Source organism: Candoia aspera, chromosome 4 (assembly GCF_035149785.1).
Source record: "Candoia aspera isolate rCanAsp1 chromosome 4, rCanAsp1.hap2, whole genome shotgun sequence".
NCBI classification, from domain to species: Eukaryota; Metazoa; Chordata; class Lepidosauria; order Squamata; family Boidae; genus Candoia; species Candoia aspera.
This window is the reverse complement of record NC_086156.1, coordinates 74,284,312-74,296,572: the sequence shown is the minus strand read 5'-3', so window position 1 is coordinate 74,296,572 and position 12,261 is coordinate 74,284,312. Positions and strand designations below refer to the sequence as shown.

Below are 12,261 nucleotides of genomic sequence, written 5' to 3'. Positions count from 1 at the left end.
ATTGCTGCTATTAATGATTTTATACTGAATGTGCTGTGCTGTGCTGTTCTCTATGGCAGTGTTTATACTGTTTAAGTCTTTTTTCCCTATGATTTTATATAGTTTTTATATTTTAACTGAACTAAAAGAGAACTTCTATCATTCTACAATAAAATAAAAACAAAAACAAATACAATAAAAATAAAATTGAGATGAATTAATCAGGCAAGTCAAATACATTAGTGAGCTGAGACTATTTATTTATGTGTGCCATAGGCACTCCTGTACCTATACAAATTGCCACATTGGCCTTCCTTTTAACCAAATCTACTCAAAATAATTCTGCCCTCCATTATGATCTCAGCTCAGGAAAGAGCAGCCTTACTTCTTGGCCTCTTCCCTTTTATGAATGAACACAGGGGATACACTGACTTTAGGATAAGGGGACCTGGAAAATTGCTGGGGGAAACCTGTGTAACCATAAAAGGTATACCTCAAAGTTGGTTCAGTGCAAATTGCCATTCCAGAGAAATCCCTTCAAGAGGGTTTACTATTTCTAGTAATCAATTTGTTTCCAACTTATTAATAGCAGTATGAAATCTCATTTTCTTAATTACAGAAGCAGATGTTTCTCATGGGAAGGTGCTACTCTTCAGCTAGAGAGATGCATAGATACTGTGTATATTTAAGTGAAGTGTTAGAGCAATGACGGTGTTGATGTGTGGCAGAAAACAGAAGAGAAAGGAAAGGGACACTTACATTATTCTGCTCCCAACTTTAGATATGACCATGAGTCTCTAGAGGGAAACAGCCACAAGTGGCATTTGAAAGTCAGGTATGACAATACTTGATCCTGCCAAAACATCTTCCATCTTAGTGCAGGAAGGGAACTCTTTACCTATGTTAGGGACTCTATGAAGCGCAAAGGCCCCAAAGATTCAGCCAGATTGCTTCAACAGGTCCCTCCTGCTTCAAAAAACTTGAGGACTGTTCTAGGGGAACAATTCTGAGGTCATCTAGGACACTCACCTAGATGAGTGTTGATTCCCTGAGTGAAAGGCAGGAGCTGAGAAGAGCCCGCCCACAGGCGAAGCATTGTTAAGCTAGTGGCAAATCCTACTGACATATAGCACTTACTGGTGAAGAGATTCTGGCTTTACATGGTGCATAATATGATTCTGTGTAGCTGCCTTGTACTGTACTTGTAGGCAGCAGTATTCAAGGGGCTCACTCTTGTTGGACAACAGATTTCTAGACTGACATGCTAGGGATTAAACATGGGACCTCTAGTAGGCAAAGCATATGTTGTAAGACTGAGCTACGTCTCCTTCCCCAAACCTACCCCAAGAAGATCAAGTAGCTATATAGCCATGCACTCTAGTATCTTAGACTGTAAAGTTTGAAGGGGACTTTGGAGATCATCTAGTCCAACTCCCTGTCCAGTGCTATTTCTACAGCACAGACTAAACTATAGTTGCCCAGTTTATATATAATACTGACACAGTGAATGGATTTGTACATCGTGCTAAGCCCAAAACAACCATTCTACATTAGAGCTTGTTATCATGTGTGAACCCAACCAAGACATTAATGTTATGTGAAATATTATCTAGGAGGGACCTAATCGGAACCAGAGGCCTTGAAATATGTGAAGTCAGCATACAAAAGGAATTAATGCTGAGTGCCTTTTCTTTCTTCACCAGAGAAAGCAAACAACATATACAACTCTTTCCTTTGAAAAATTGAAAGCAAGGAATTTATGATCTTCTGACCTTGAAATAAGTATAACAAAAGGTATAGTTCAAGAATATTGGAACTCTGATGCAGTATGTAAAACTCTGGATTTGAAAATGTATTTTTCTTTAGGCCCCCGTTATAACATGTCTTATTTCTGAGTTCATTTGGAAGTTCAGGTTCACAATTGTACTGGCAGCAAAATAGGAGTGGACAGATTCCTAAGTCTCATGGTCAACCTCTGTTCCTGTACTCCCCTCCCCTTTACCATCTCTATTAGGAGCAAGGATTCCTGGAGAAAGTATCTCCCCTGGATCCTAGCACCAGCCATGCTAGACAGCAGCGTGCAAAGTACAATGAAGGACCTTCAGCAAGCTGCTTCCTTGGCCAACCCAGCCAATGTCTTGTATGTCTGGAAGGGGCAGCAGCTGCAGCACAGCAACTAGCTGAACCACCTGAAACTTAGCCTGGAGGGGGGACTTTGAGTTCAGCTTGCAATGGACTGGGTATCCTAAATCAGGGAACTCCCTTCAAATCCCTTCTATCCCAAATTTCACTAGTTAACATCTGAGTTAGTTTATAAAGCTCAATAACCATAACCCCTAATTTTATTCAACTAGAATGTCCTATGAACCCTGGAGTTATGCAGTGCTGTTCCTACTGAAGAGTAAGTCCTGCTTTCTTCTTCAGTATGTGGGTCCAGGCCGTAGCTCTGGGCAAGCTGAGGTAAAAAGAGAGTCTTGGAAGAATCACAGTGCAGATATTCTCTTGTGACAGCAGAACAGTGAAGGCTCTTGAGCAAAGGCTGTTTTGTTTTGTTTTAAAAATCTCTCTCACACACAACAGAGACAGTTCTGTAAACATGAGTGGAGAAGACCTCAGAAGGCTGTAGTCTCACGAGTTCCCACAGTACGTAATGTTGGTGAAGGTGGAGGTAGCTCCTTTGTACAGGGGATTGTTGGCCTAAAAGACAAAAATACCTTGTGTAAAAGCATCAAGAACAGTAATTGTACCTAATAATTAATAGGCAATTGGTGAAGCATGTATATATGCCCCAAGCTGGTTTAACAGATGCCAAGTCATCCTAGTAACTCAAGCTAGGATTCTTTAACAGGGTGAGGGGATTCCTGATACTCCCAAAAGCCACAACCCTAGGATTATTTAAGAAGCTGCAACAGACACATAGCACAACTTATGGCGAGACTGCATTTCTCCTAGGAAGATGTAGAAAAAGATATTGCTCCATAGGGTTCTTTTTTCCAGCCACATCTCTGCAACCATTAGCCAATAAAGCAGAGGAGAGGGCAGGAAATGCTGATGCAATGACATTCAGACATCAGGGTTTTTTTCAACAACATACTATTGAGAGAATGCTAACAACACAGCCTAGAGGTAGTATAAAACTGATACACATATTGCAGTCTGGATAATTCAAAGTCAACAATAGGCTGCTATGGCAGGGATTTTTTTTTTAAAAAAAGGGTCATTATAAAACTCCCTCCTCTAAGTATAAAAGCAAAATATTTGCTCTCTGTCCCATCACACCATTCCGATATTTCTCACCGTGTCCCATCTAGCCCTGGCCCGTTCTTCTTCAAACTTGGCAAATTCTCGTCGGTCATGGATGGTAATAAGCAGTTTCCAGATGAGCAAAGCAGCCAAGCCAATAAGTAAGATGGCTCCAGTTACCGAAAGGAGAACTACCAAGATATCAGGTCCCTTGGAACAATCTGTAGGAAACACTTGCATCATAAAACAGAACTGCAAAGCTCTAAACCACCACTCTAGCCATTAAATTCTTAACGTTAGTTCACCTAAAGACATATATCCATGCATTTGATCAAGCTGCTGTGCCAAAGGAAATCTCTACTAAGAAGCAGCAACCAATGATTACTGTTGGATTTATGAGCATATCACTAGTCTGAAACACCCAGAAGAGTTATTCTGCAAGCATCTTCTTGTGGCACTTGTCCTCTAATTCTGTGTCATGAATACCTGACACTGAATTGTTACCGTGGGAAAGAGGGATGTTATGTTGCAGAAATGAATCATTTGTAGACAGCCTTTGCGCTCAGCTTATAGTACTGCTCATATACATGTCAGATCTCCCTTCATGACAAGTGATGGCCAATATGAATAAATAACCCATCAGTGGCTTTCAAATACCTGCACATTTCAGCAGAATCTGCCTAATTATTCAGGAGTTAGCTACTATCAGATGCACAATTTAAGTGTATCAGCTCGAACATCTTTTTTTACAAAATGTTATCCTAGGTCCATCTGCCACTCAGCCTAGAGGGACCATTTTAGAGGAGTTTGACTAAGAAGGAGCATATCTTTAATCTGATCTCCAAAACATAGTTGGAAACAGTATCCAATCAAATGCTAGTTTGATATTAGCAAAATTTTCCTGACAGCCAGATCAATACAGCAACAGAAAAAAGATGTCTAAGATGACAGCAGACCTTACTGCCTGGGAGATTTTAAGGCAGAATTAGGGCAATCATTTACTTTCAGTTATGAAGGCAAAGAGGATCCTGACCCAGGAAGGCTGCAGGCCCCAACAGCCTGTTGCAGCCTATCAAGCATGTTTTGACAAATCAACTGCCCTCATCATTTCATTTCCAGAAATTTTTCTAGTTTGTGAGATATCACCTACCCTCCTAACTACATCATTGTGTAATGTGCAATTGTGTAATTTAATATTCCTTTAAAGGGAAAAGAAGACTTTACAGCCCCAGGTTATGATAGGCAGCTTTTGTGGTTTCCCATCATGTATTAGCTGGATTCCAACTGCTGTCCAATGAGGTCTGACTAAGCTCCTTCAAAATCTGCCTGAGACTCATTTGGCGTCAACCTTCTACGTGCAGTCTGAGTCACCAGCCAAGTTAATACCTGTGGCAAGGGAGTATCACTTATTGCATGCTTTTGGCAATAAATGAGAGATTTATCACCCTCTTTGGGTTTAGAACGGACTCCCGGAATGTTTCCAGAGGTCCCTTCATGCTCCCAAGCACGCGGAAAGAGATCTTCTCTTACTGGGGTTTATGGCAGAGTAAGTGTCTGTGGTCCTATTTGCTTATCTCTCAGCAAGTAGAGGCAGGACCCGCATTTAGTCACTTAAGTCAAATATCAAAGCAGACAAATCCAGCAACCTGCTAAAAAAAAATCTTTCTATCTGTGAATGACAGGTGATGGTTTTAATTCTGAATTGAAAGATGCCAGATTGAATCACTGCCTTTTAGGCAGAACTGTATTCATGTTGAACTAAAATAATGTTATGACATGAAATACAGAATCCTGCAATCTTTATGAATTATTTAAATCAAACATATTGCTCAGGTAAATTTTGTTAAAAGCATCTGACACTTCAGATTCTTTCCAATGTGAGTTCAGGTTGGGGCATGAGATTGCCTCACTGCCCTAGGCTAGGGGGAATATGCCCTTCAGGACCTTCCGATAACTTCTAGCAATGGCTTCTGAACTGCTTGGCCACAACTAAGGATGGCTGGATCTGCCTCTTTCTGGACTTCTTGTTCTGCATATGTTAATTCATAAACCATTCCTATCCTGTTTCCACATCATTGTGTGCTATTTCAAATAATAATAATAATAATAATAATAATAATAATAATAATAATAATAATAATAATCTGAACATGGGTGATTGTGGGTTTACTAATTTCTAATGAGATGGCAAGGATCTTTCCTCCCTACCTTTTGAAGGAAAAAGGAGGGTGGGGGACTCATTTTATAAAGAAGTAACTGCCCATCTAAAGAACAGTGACTTTCTTTTTCATCCCTAAAAGTCTCTGAAGTCCATCCTCCGGCGAAAGTGGGGATGGGGTCTGGTGAAAGTTAGGGCTGGAAGACAGGAGGTAGGATGTCAACCAGTTCTTATGTTATTATAATATAAACCACTTTCAGTTTTTGTGTTCACACTGAGCTTGTATAGCTATGTCCAAAATTTTAAAGGTATTTTCAACACTGGAAACCAAGATCTTTCATCCCATGCCTTAGCTGGAATCTGGGTTTCTCCATAGCCATATATTTACTCTCAAATAAAGCACCTCTGAGCATGAATCAAGGAACTTCACTTGTCACTAAAATCATGATAATCTCTCATGCATTTGAAATTAAAGTGGAATACCAAGCTGAGTTCTGGCATTTCTCATCCTGCAAAGTCTATCAACCTGTCACCCAAATAAAGCCTTATTTCTATGGCCCTTGGCCCTCACCTGGTTCCTCAATAACATAGAGGATTGATTTGCCACTGGAGTCCTCGTAATATTGGAAGTACACCACACAGTCGTTCTCATCCTTGTAGGTACAGTTCACAGCATCTTTCCCCTTGTCTCCTGCACAAGCAGGCAAAGGAAAGAACATTTAGTTCCATACCACTATTCAAGAAATCCTTACCTTTTAGGACTAGAGATGTCACTAGCATTCTAACTAGTGGTGTTAAAAAAACAGGGTAACTCTGACAAATCTCAACATCTATGTAAAGGCTGCTTTGCTGGGGTGATTCAGTGGCCATGACAGCAACATGAACGACCTCACATGTCATTAATTCATGTGGCAGATCACATTTTGTATCTGCTGTTCTCAAAAGGAGTGTGAAAATATAGGAGAATTTCTTCTAAATCCTTTCTCAAGGTGCAAATTTTCAGCATCATTCATCTCTCTCAAGACGATTGGCCCATTACAATGCTTCACATGTAGGCCAATTAAATCCAATGTATTCCTGAGCGCTATTGGAACGGCTGGCATGATTGGTGCTAACATCAAAGCTCCAGTTTCACTGCAAAATATGAAGCTGACTTAATACGATCAGCCTGAGTTTCCTCTTCTGTTTCCCAAGCAGCAAACTAAAAATGAAAGAAGTTGAGAGATGGCTAGAGCCCGAGTAGAGCAAAATTCACAGGAAATACATAGTGCAAGCAGAACTCATTAAGTAGTTGACTTTCCAGCAGCAATAACTGTGAATGCTTCACCAACATCCTTTCATCCTTATAATATTTTCTAACAGTGTTTTCTCAAAAATTCTAGCCTTGTTCTCTGAAGACCAGGTACACAGAGCATTATTGAGGCGGCTTCATAAGCATGCAGTGGCATATCTGAAGGGAAAAAAATCATTTGTATCTGCCACAAACAAAATGTCATAGTATGATCTGTTTAATCTAAGAATGTGTCCAGAATATAATCATTTCATCTTTTGTTGGATGATTAATTTTATTCTTTGGTGTTGGAGCACTGCGGCCTTATTCCTGTGTTTTAAAACCTTTCTTGGCAAATTACATCTAGCTGAAGGGGACTGATTGGCTGCTTCCAACAGGCAGTTAAAATGCCTTAAATTTACTTCTTGAAACAGCCTCCTTTTATTTTAATCTTTATCAGCTAATTCATAATATTTTATTTTTTAGTAGACTTCTTAAGCATTTTCTTGTGGCCTAGATCATTTATCTGGATCCATTACCAGCTGGTTTCAGGCTGGATTCTGGCATGGAAGTTGCTGGGGTTGTCTTGATGAATAATATTTTGTTGGGAGATAACAACAGATGTATTTGGTTGAGTGCCAGTCCCATGTTCCAGCCTCCTAGTCTCTGCCCTGGTACCCAGTCATTGGATCTTAGGTGGGTTCTGGTTTCTGTCTGCTGCTCTTTAATGCCAAGTCAGCCTATAATAAGGCCTACTTCATTCACAACTTCATCATGGAAGACAGCCAACTTGGTGGGTACTACCCAGATCTGCTGGGCATGGGGGAGGGGTACTCCTCTCTGAAATGTACTCACCTGGTTTGGGGTATGGCATCAGCCATTGTCAGCCTTGCAAGGTAGACCAGACAGGAAACATGGCCAGATGAGCTAATTCCACTGTATTGTAAGGTTCCATTAACAGAATCTTGCAAGTCTGAAAGCACAACCCTCCCCCCATGTCCCTTACAGTCCAAGAAACTAGGGAGGGTCTCCTCTGAGCCTCTTGCCCTGTCCACAGTCCTGCTGCAGGCTAAGTTGCCTTTTATCTGATCATTCCCTTGGCTGCATCTCTTCGCCCTGTCTCCCCAAGGTCATTCCCACATACCATTACAGCCATTATCCCAGGGCAGGGGTAGGAGAGTGGCCTTGACCATCCAGGAAGTTCTTCTGGCTTTTAGGTGCACTGCCCCTCAAATAACTGGATGTAAGACCCTGATTGTGATGTTGAATCTTAGGGATCAGGTGGGATTGCTGCCACTACCCCAGCCACCCTGCTATGTAGCTGCTTCCCTACCTGAACTGGTGGATGCCATGGATTGTTGGCAGTGGAATTCCCCAGGGTTATGATCTTGCAGGATTTCAATTATGCACCTGGGCACTTCCTTAGGCACAGAATCAGAACTGGCTTAAGAGTTCATGGCCCCCATGGACCTTACTGAGATTACTGATGGCTCAAAATGCTTGCATGGAGGAAGGATCGGTCTGCTCAAGTACCTGATGGAGTCTATCTGGTTTAACAGGGAATGTGGGCTTGTCTCTGAAGTCCTGGTGCACAGTTTTTCTGAGGCCTTAGTTGCTGGTTGGAATGAACAAGCAATGGCGATCTTGGATTGGATTGTGCTTGTGTGGAATCTCTTTGTTCATGGACCTTGTAGAGCCTCCTGATTTTCAGAGGAACTCTAAGGAATGATACATCAGAATAGAAGCCTAGTGTGGTGCTGGGGAGTGTGAATCCAACTAAGTATGGATAAAAGCCTTTATTGATTGCCTCATGGCAATGAGAACAGTGAAACATGAATATTTCTTTACTTTTACTGTGTCCACATATTACTGGCTGGTGGCCTTATTTAAGGTGACCAACTTGCTCCTGGGTAGGGAGGGATTGGGGAGCACCTGCAAAGCCACAGTGAGGACTATTTTAGGCATATGTCAGATGAAGTTGCTTTGGGAGTCAATCAATCAATCAAATAAATAAATAAATTGTGGAACCACCTCTCCCCCGTCAACTCTGCCCATCTCATGAGTTTGCACAAGGTGGGCATGCTCCAAGTTCCCTCTCTGAAACAATGCCACCTGATGAGACCTAGGAGGCATGCCTTCTCTGTTGCTGCACCTGATCTTTGGAATGAGCTTCCCCCAAGGTTCTAATAGTCCCAACTCTCTTGGCCTTCTGTAGAGCTGTAAAGGCCTGGCTCTCCTGTGCCTTTGGGCCAGGATCATACATGGACCCATTCTGTGATGTGTGTGCATATTTTTATTGTCTGCCTCAATTAGGTGTTGCTTACGTTTTTGATTTTTTTTGGTTTGGGTGGGTTTTCATTGTATTTATTCTTTAAAAAAAAAAGTATGCTACCCAGAGTCACAAACTGTGAGGAAGACAGCTTTATAAATCTTAAAAAAAAATTTTTTTTAAAATAATAAATCCTGTTGAATCTTCTGGGTTTTTCAGTGATCTCTGATACTATGTACTATGTTATCTTTCTGGATAGGTTCTGGGAGGTGGGAGTTGATGGAATAATGACTCTTAAACTAGCTATAAAGTCAGAAGAGGCTATAAGATTATTAAAAATTCTTCTTATTCCTGATGCTTTTTAACATCTATATGGGGATTTGATGTGAAATCTCCTAAGTATGCTGATATCACCAAGCTCTATTTTTCCTTAATTACTGTATAAAAAAGGTAAGAAGAGCCACCCAGTGAGAGCTAATATTAATAAAAGAAATAATGGTTACCAAAAACAAGGTACACATGCAAACTGCCTCTCCTTCACGAAAAAGACAAACCACCTTCTCTATTATGTAAAAAAAAAAAGCATAGGGAAACAGACAGAGCTCTGCCACCATAGTTTGTCTATTTATAGGTGTCTCATTTGAAAATAGAATTCTTGCTGGAATTCTTGTGTTAAATCCTTAATTTTCCATAACAAAAAATACTCTGAGATTAACTGCTTCCAATCCAGATTGCAAGGAGCAGAAGTCTGATACCCTGTGATCAGGAAATGGAATTAGACTGAAGTATACAGTAATCCTCGTAAGTCAGAGGTCCTGCATATGCATGGTTTATCTGTTTGGGTAGATGGTGCTGAATCTGTGTTCAACACTATGGGTTATCCCAAGCAGGCAATATTCACAGCTTAATTTGGCTTTGTCACTGGAGGTCTAAATATTCTCAATGATAAGAGTGCCTCCCTTTAGCTTAGGAACTGTATCAGCTGGAAAGTTTCTGAGGCAGAAAAAGGAGGAAGAAGAGGGAAAAGGTAGAAGTCAACAACAACAGTTTTTGCAGAAAACACCATACTTCTTACATACCAAGTTCCTGCACCAACTCAATCTCATCCCGGCAGTTGCGGTTGCAGGTGTCTTGCTCTATCAGGATTCCCCTCTCAAATTTCTTGCATTCCACACACTCCCTGTGCAGAAGAAAGTATTGTGTGCAAGGAGAACAAGGAAGCAGTAGTGATGATGGCTGCCATGTCCCATCCCTATAAAACCAGGAATGCAGTGCCTTCCCTCCATTCAGCCTAGGTCTACTCCCCCTCTCATAACCCTATGATGCTTTATTCTATTACCTGTTACTTCCCTGGCTGCATATGACTAGATGGGCATGCATTTTATTTATAGAGGATAGTCCTTTATTAGCATGCACCCTTTATTTGAAGCGCTATCAAAACAAAGCTGGTTAAAGAACTTTCTGCATGGATAGGAGGAACCTCTGTATTACACACCAATAGCATTTGCACAGTAGATTAAGTAGGCACACAGGTCACAATTTCTCTTTTTCTCACTATGGTTAGGTGTAGTTATAGATAGAGTTATCATTATTATTTCTAAATGTGCACCATATATATAGTTCAAATTATTGTTGTTGTTGTTCCTCCATGATTCCTAGGCTCTTGGTTAGAACCCAAATCATCACAAAATGCCCAGTTCAAAGATGGTGATATCCATTGGATGAATAGACAATAATAATAATAGCAGCGATTCTTTGCTCACTTTTGCTATCTTTTCTTGTAATGCATTTCTTCTTTTTAGTGATTAGGAATGAAGTTGGTGCGAGAAGAACCAGCAACTCCCAGGCGTGAGATATCCATATATCTCACCTGCAGCTGCCTACCATAAACCTTGAACAGAACAACCAAATATTCATTGACTCATTAGGATAAGAAAATAAAGCCTAAGAGGTATGGGGAGACCAAGGTTTTAGTCCTTCCTTAGGCATGGAAATCACCTGGGTGTCTGTGGGCTGGTCACTAGCTCTCAGGCCTAGACTGGAAAGCCAAAAAACATCTATCTACCAGTCTACACTGGACAAGTGTGATAGATTACTGTCCATAGCCTTCAGTGAAGAGGCCTTCAATCTGCAGCAGATACATTTGGATTGATATCATCATCATCACTGGGTTGATATCATCATCATCATCATCATCATCACATACACATGCATGCTTTGAATGTTGTGAATTGCAGTTGGTAGATCTTCTATTGCATATGGTTTTATTCTAGTCCTTAGATCAGTAAGTAATCTAGCCAAGTCAAATTTGTGAGCCATCAAGAACACTGAGTCTTGAATAAGGAGTTCAGAATCTGAACAGCACACAATTCAAGACATCTTTAACATCTGCACTGTTAAAATACAGTAGCTACAGTAGTTAAAATACAGTAGAATTTCTGCCACACTTGATTTACCTGCCTGATTTTAATCTTTTTTCTGGTGAGATAGCATCTATTTACTTTTATCACTGCAAAATCTGGGAGAGAAGCAGTGTACAGAAATGAAGATGGAAAATGCAAGTGATAACCACACCAAGAATGGCAGCAAAGTTAAGACCAAAAGCAAGAACAGATCAAAGAAGAGCTGCAGCACAGGAAAACTTCAGAGCTAGATGCTCTGGACAACTCAGAACAAAGGCACGGCTGTTGCATTAAGACTGGTGAGTTGCAACTTTTTTATCCTTAAACCATTTGCCGTATTGGATTGGGATGGTGAAGAATCATCATGCCTGAAGAATGAGGAACAGCAAAGGAGGACAATATTGCTTGGCTGGCTCAGATCTTGTGGCTAGACACTATTTACTAATATTGTTATCTCAATTTTTGACCAACACATAAACACTAGTAAAAAGACAGATGAATTTGTGGAAGACACACTGGAGGATATAGGAGGATTACAGGAGAATGAGAATGATAACAAATATAATGAAAAGATTTGGGCTAGGGAAACCTAGCTATAAAGATGGATGGGAATAAAAAAGCAATAAAGAATGAAAAGGATTATCCCTCAATGTCTCTTCTGTTACTCAAAGATGGCAATTCATATTCCTGAAATGAGTATGCAAATATCAGAATAAAGTGGCAACTCTTGTGTGCTGCAATTGAATAGCATGGTACCACAGATTGCCAAGATTGAAATAAATAAGGGCAAATGACGTAAGAGATGTGCATTAACCTACAGGTAGTCCTTGTTTAACGATTGCCCTGTTTAGCAACCCTCTGAAGTTAGGATGGCGCTGGAAATGTAACTTTATGACTGATCCTTGCACTTACGACTGTCGCGCATCCCTGCAGTCACATG

General features: G+C 40.6%; 1 protein-coding gene across 1 annotated transcript in view; it reads right to left on the bottom strand.

Annotated features, from left to right (window-relative positions):
• Positions 1-218: 218 nt before the first annotated feature.
• The window catches only part of ITGB3 (integrin subunit beta 3), a 65,920-nt gene continuing 53,877 nt past the window's right edge, over positions 219-12,261 (bottom strand). The window contains exons 12-15 of the mRNA XM_063300567.1: positions 9,999-10,099; positions 5,952-6,071; positions 3,277-3,443; positions 219-2,676 (exon numbers count right to left, since the gene is read on the bottom strand). Of these exons, the coding sequence (XP_063156637.1) occupies positions 2,608-2,676; positions 3,277-3,443; positions 5,952-6,071; positions 9,999-10,099 (457 nt within the window). The 3' untranslated portion in view covers positions 219-2,607. The remainder of the gene's footprint in view (positions 2,677-3,276; positions 3,444-5,951; positions 6,072-9,998; positions 10,100-12,261) is intronic.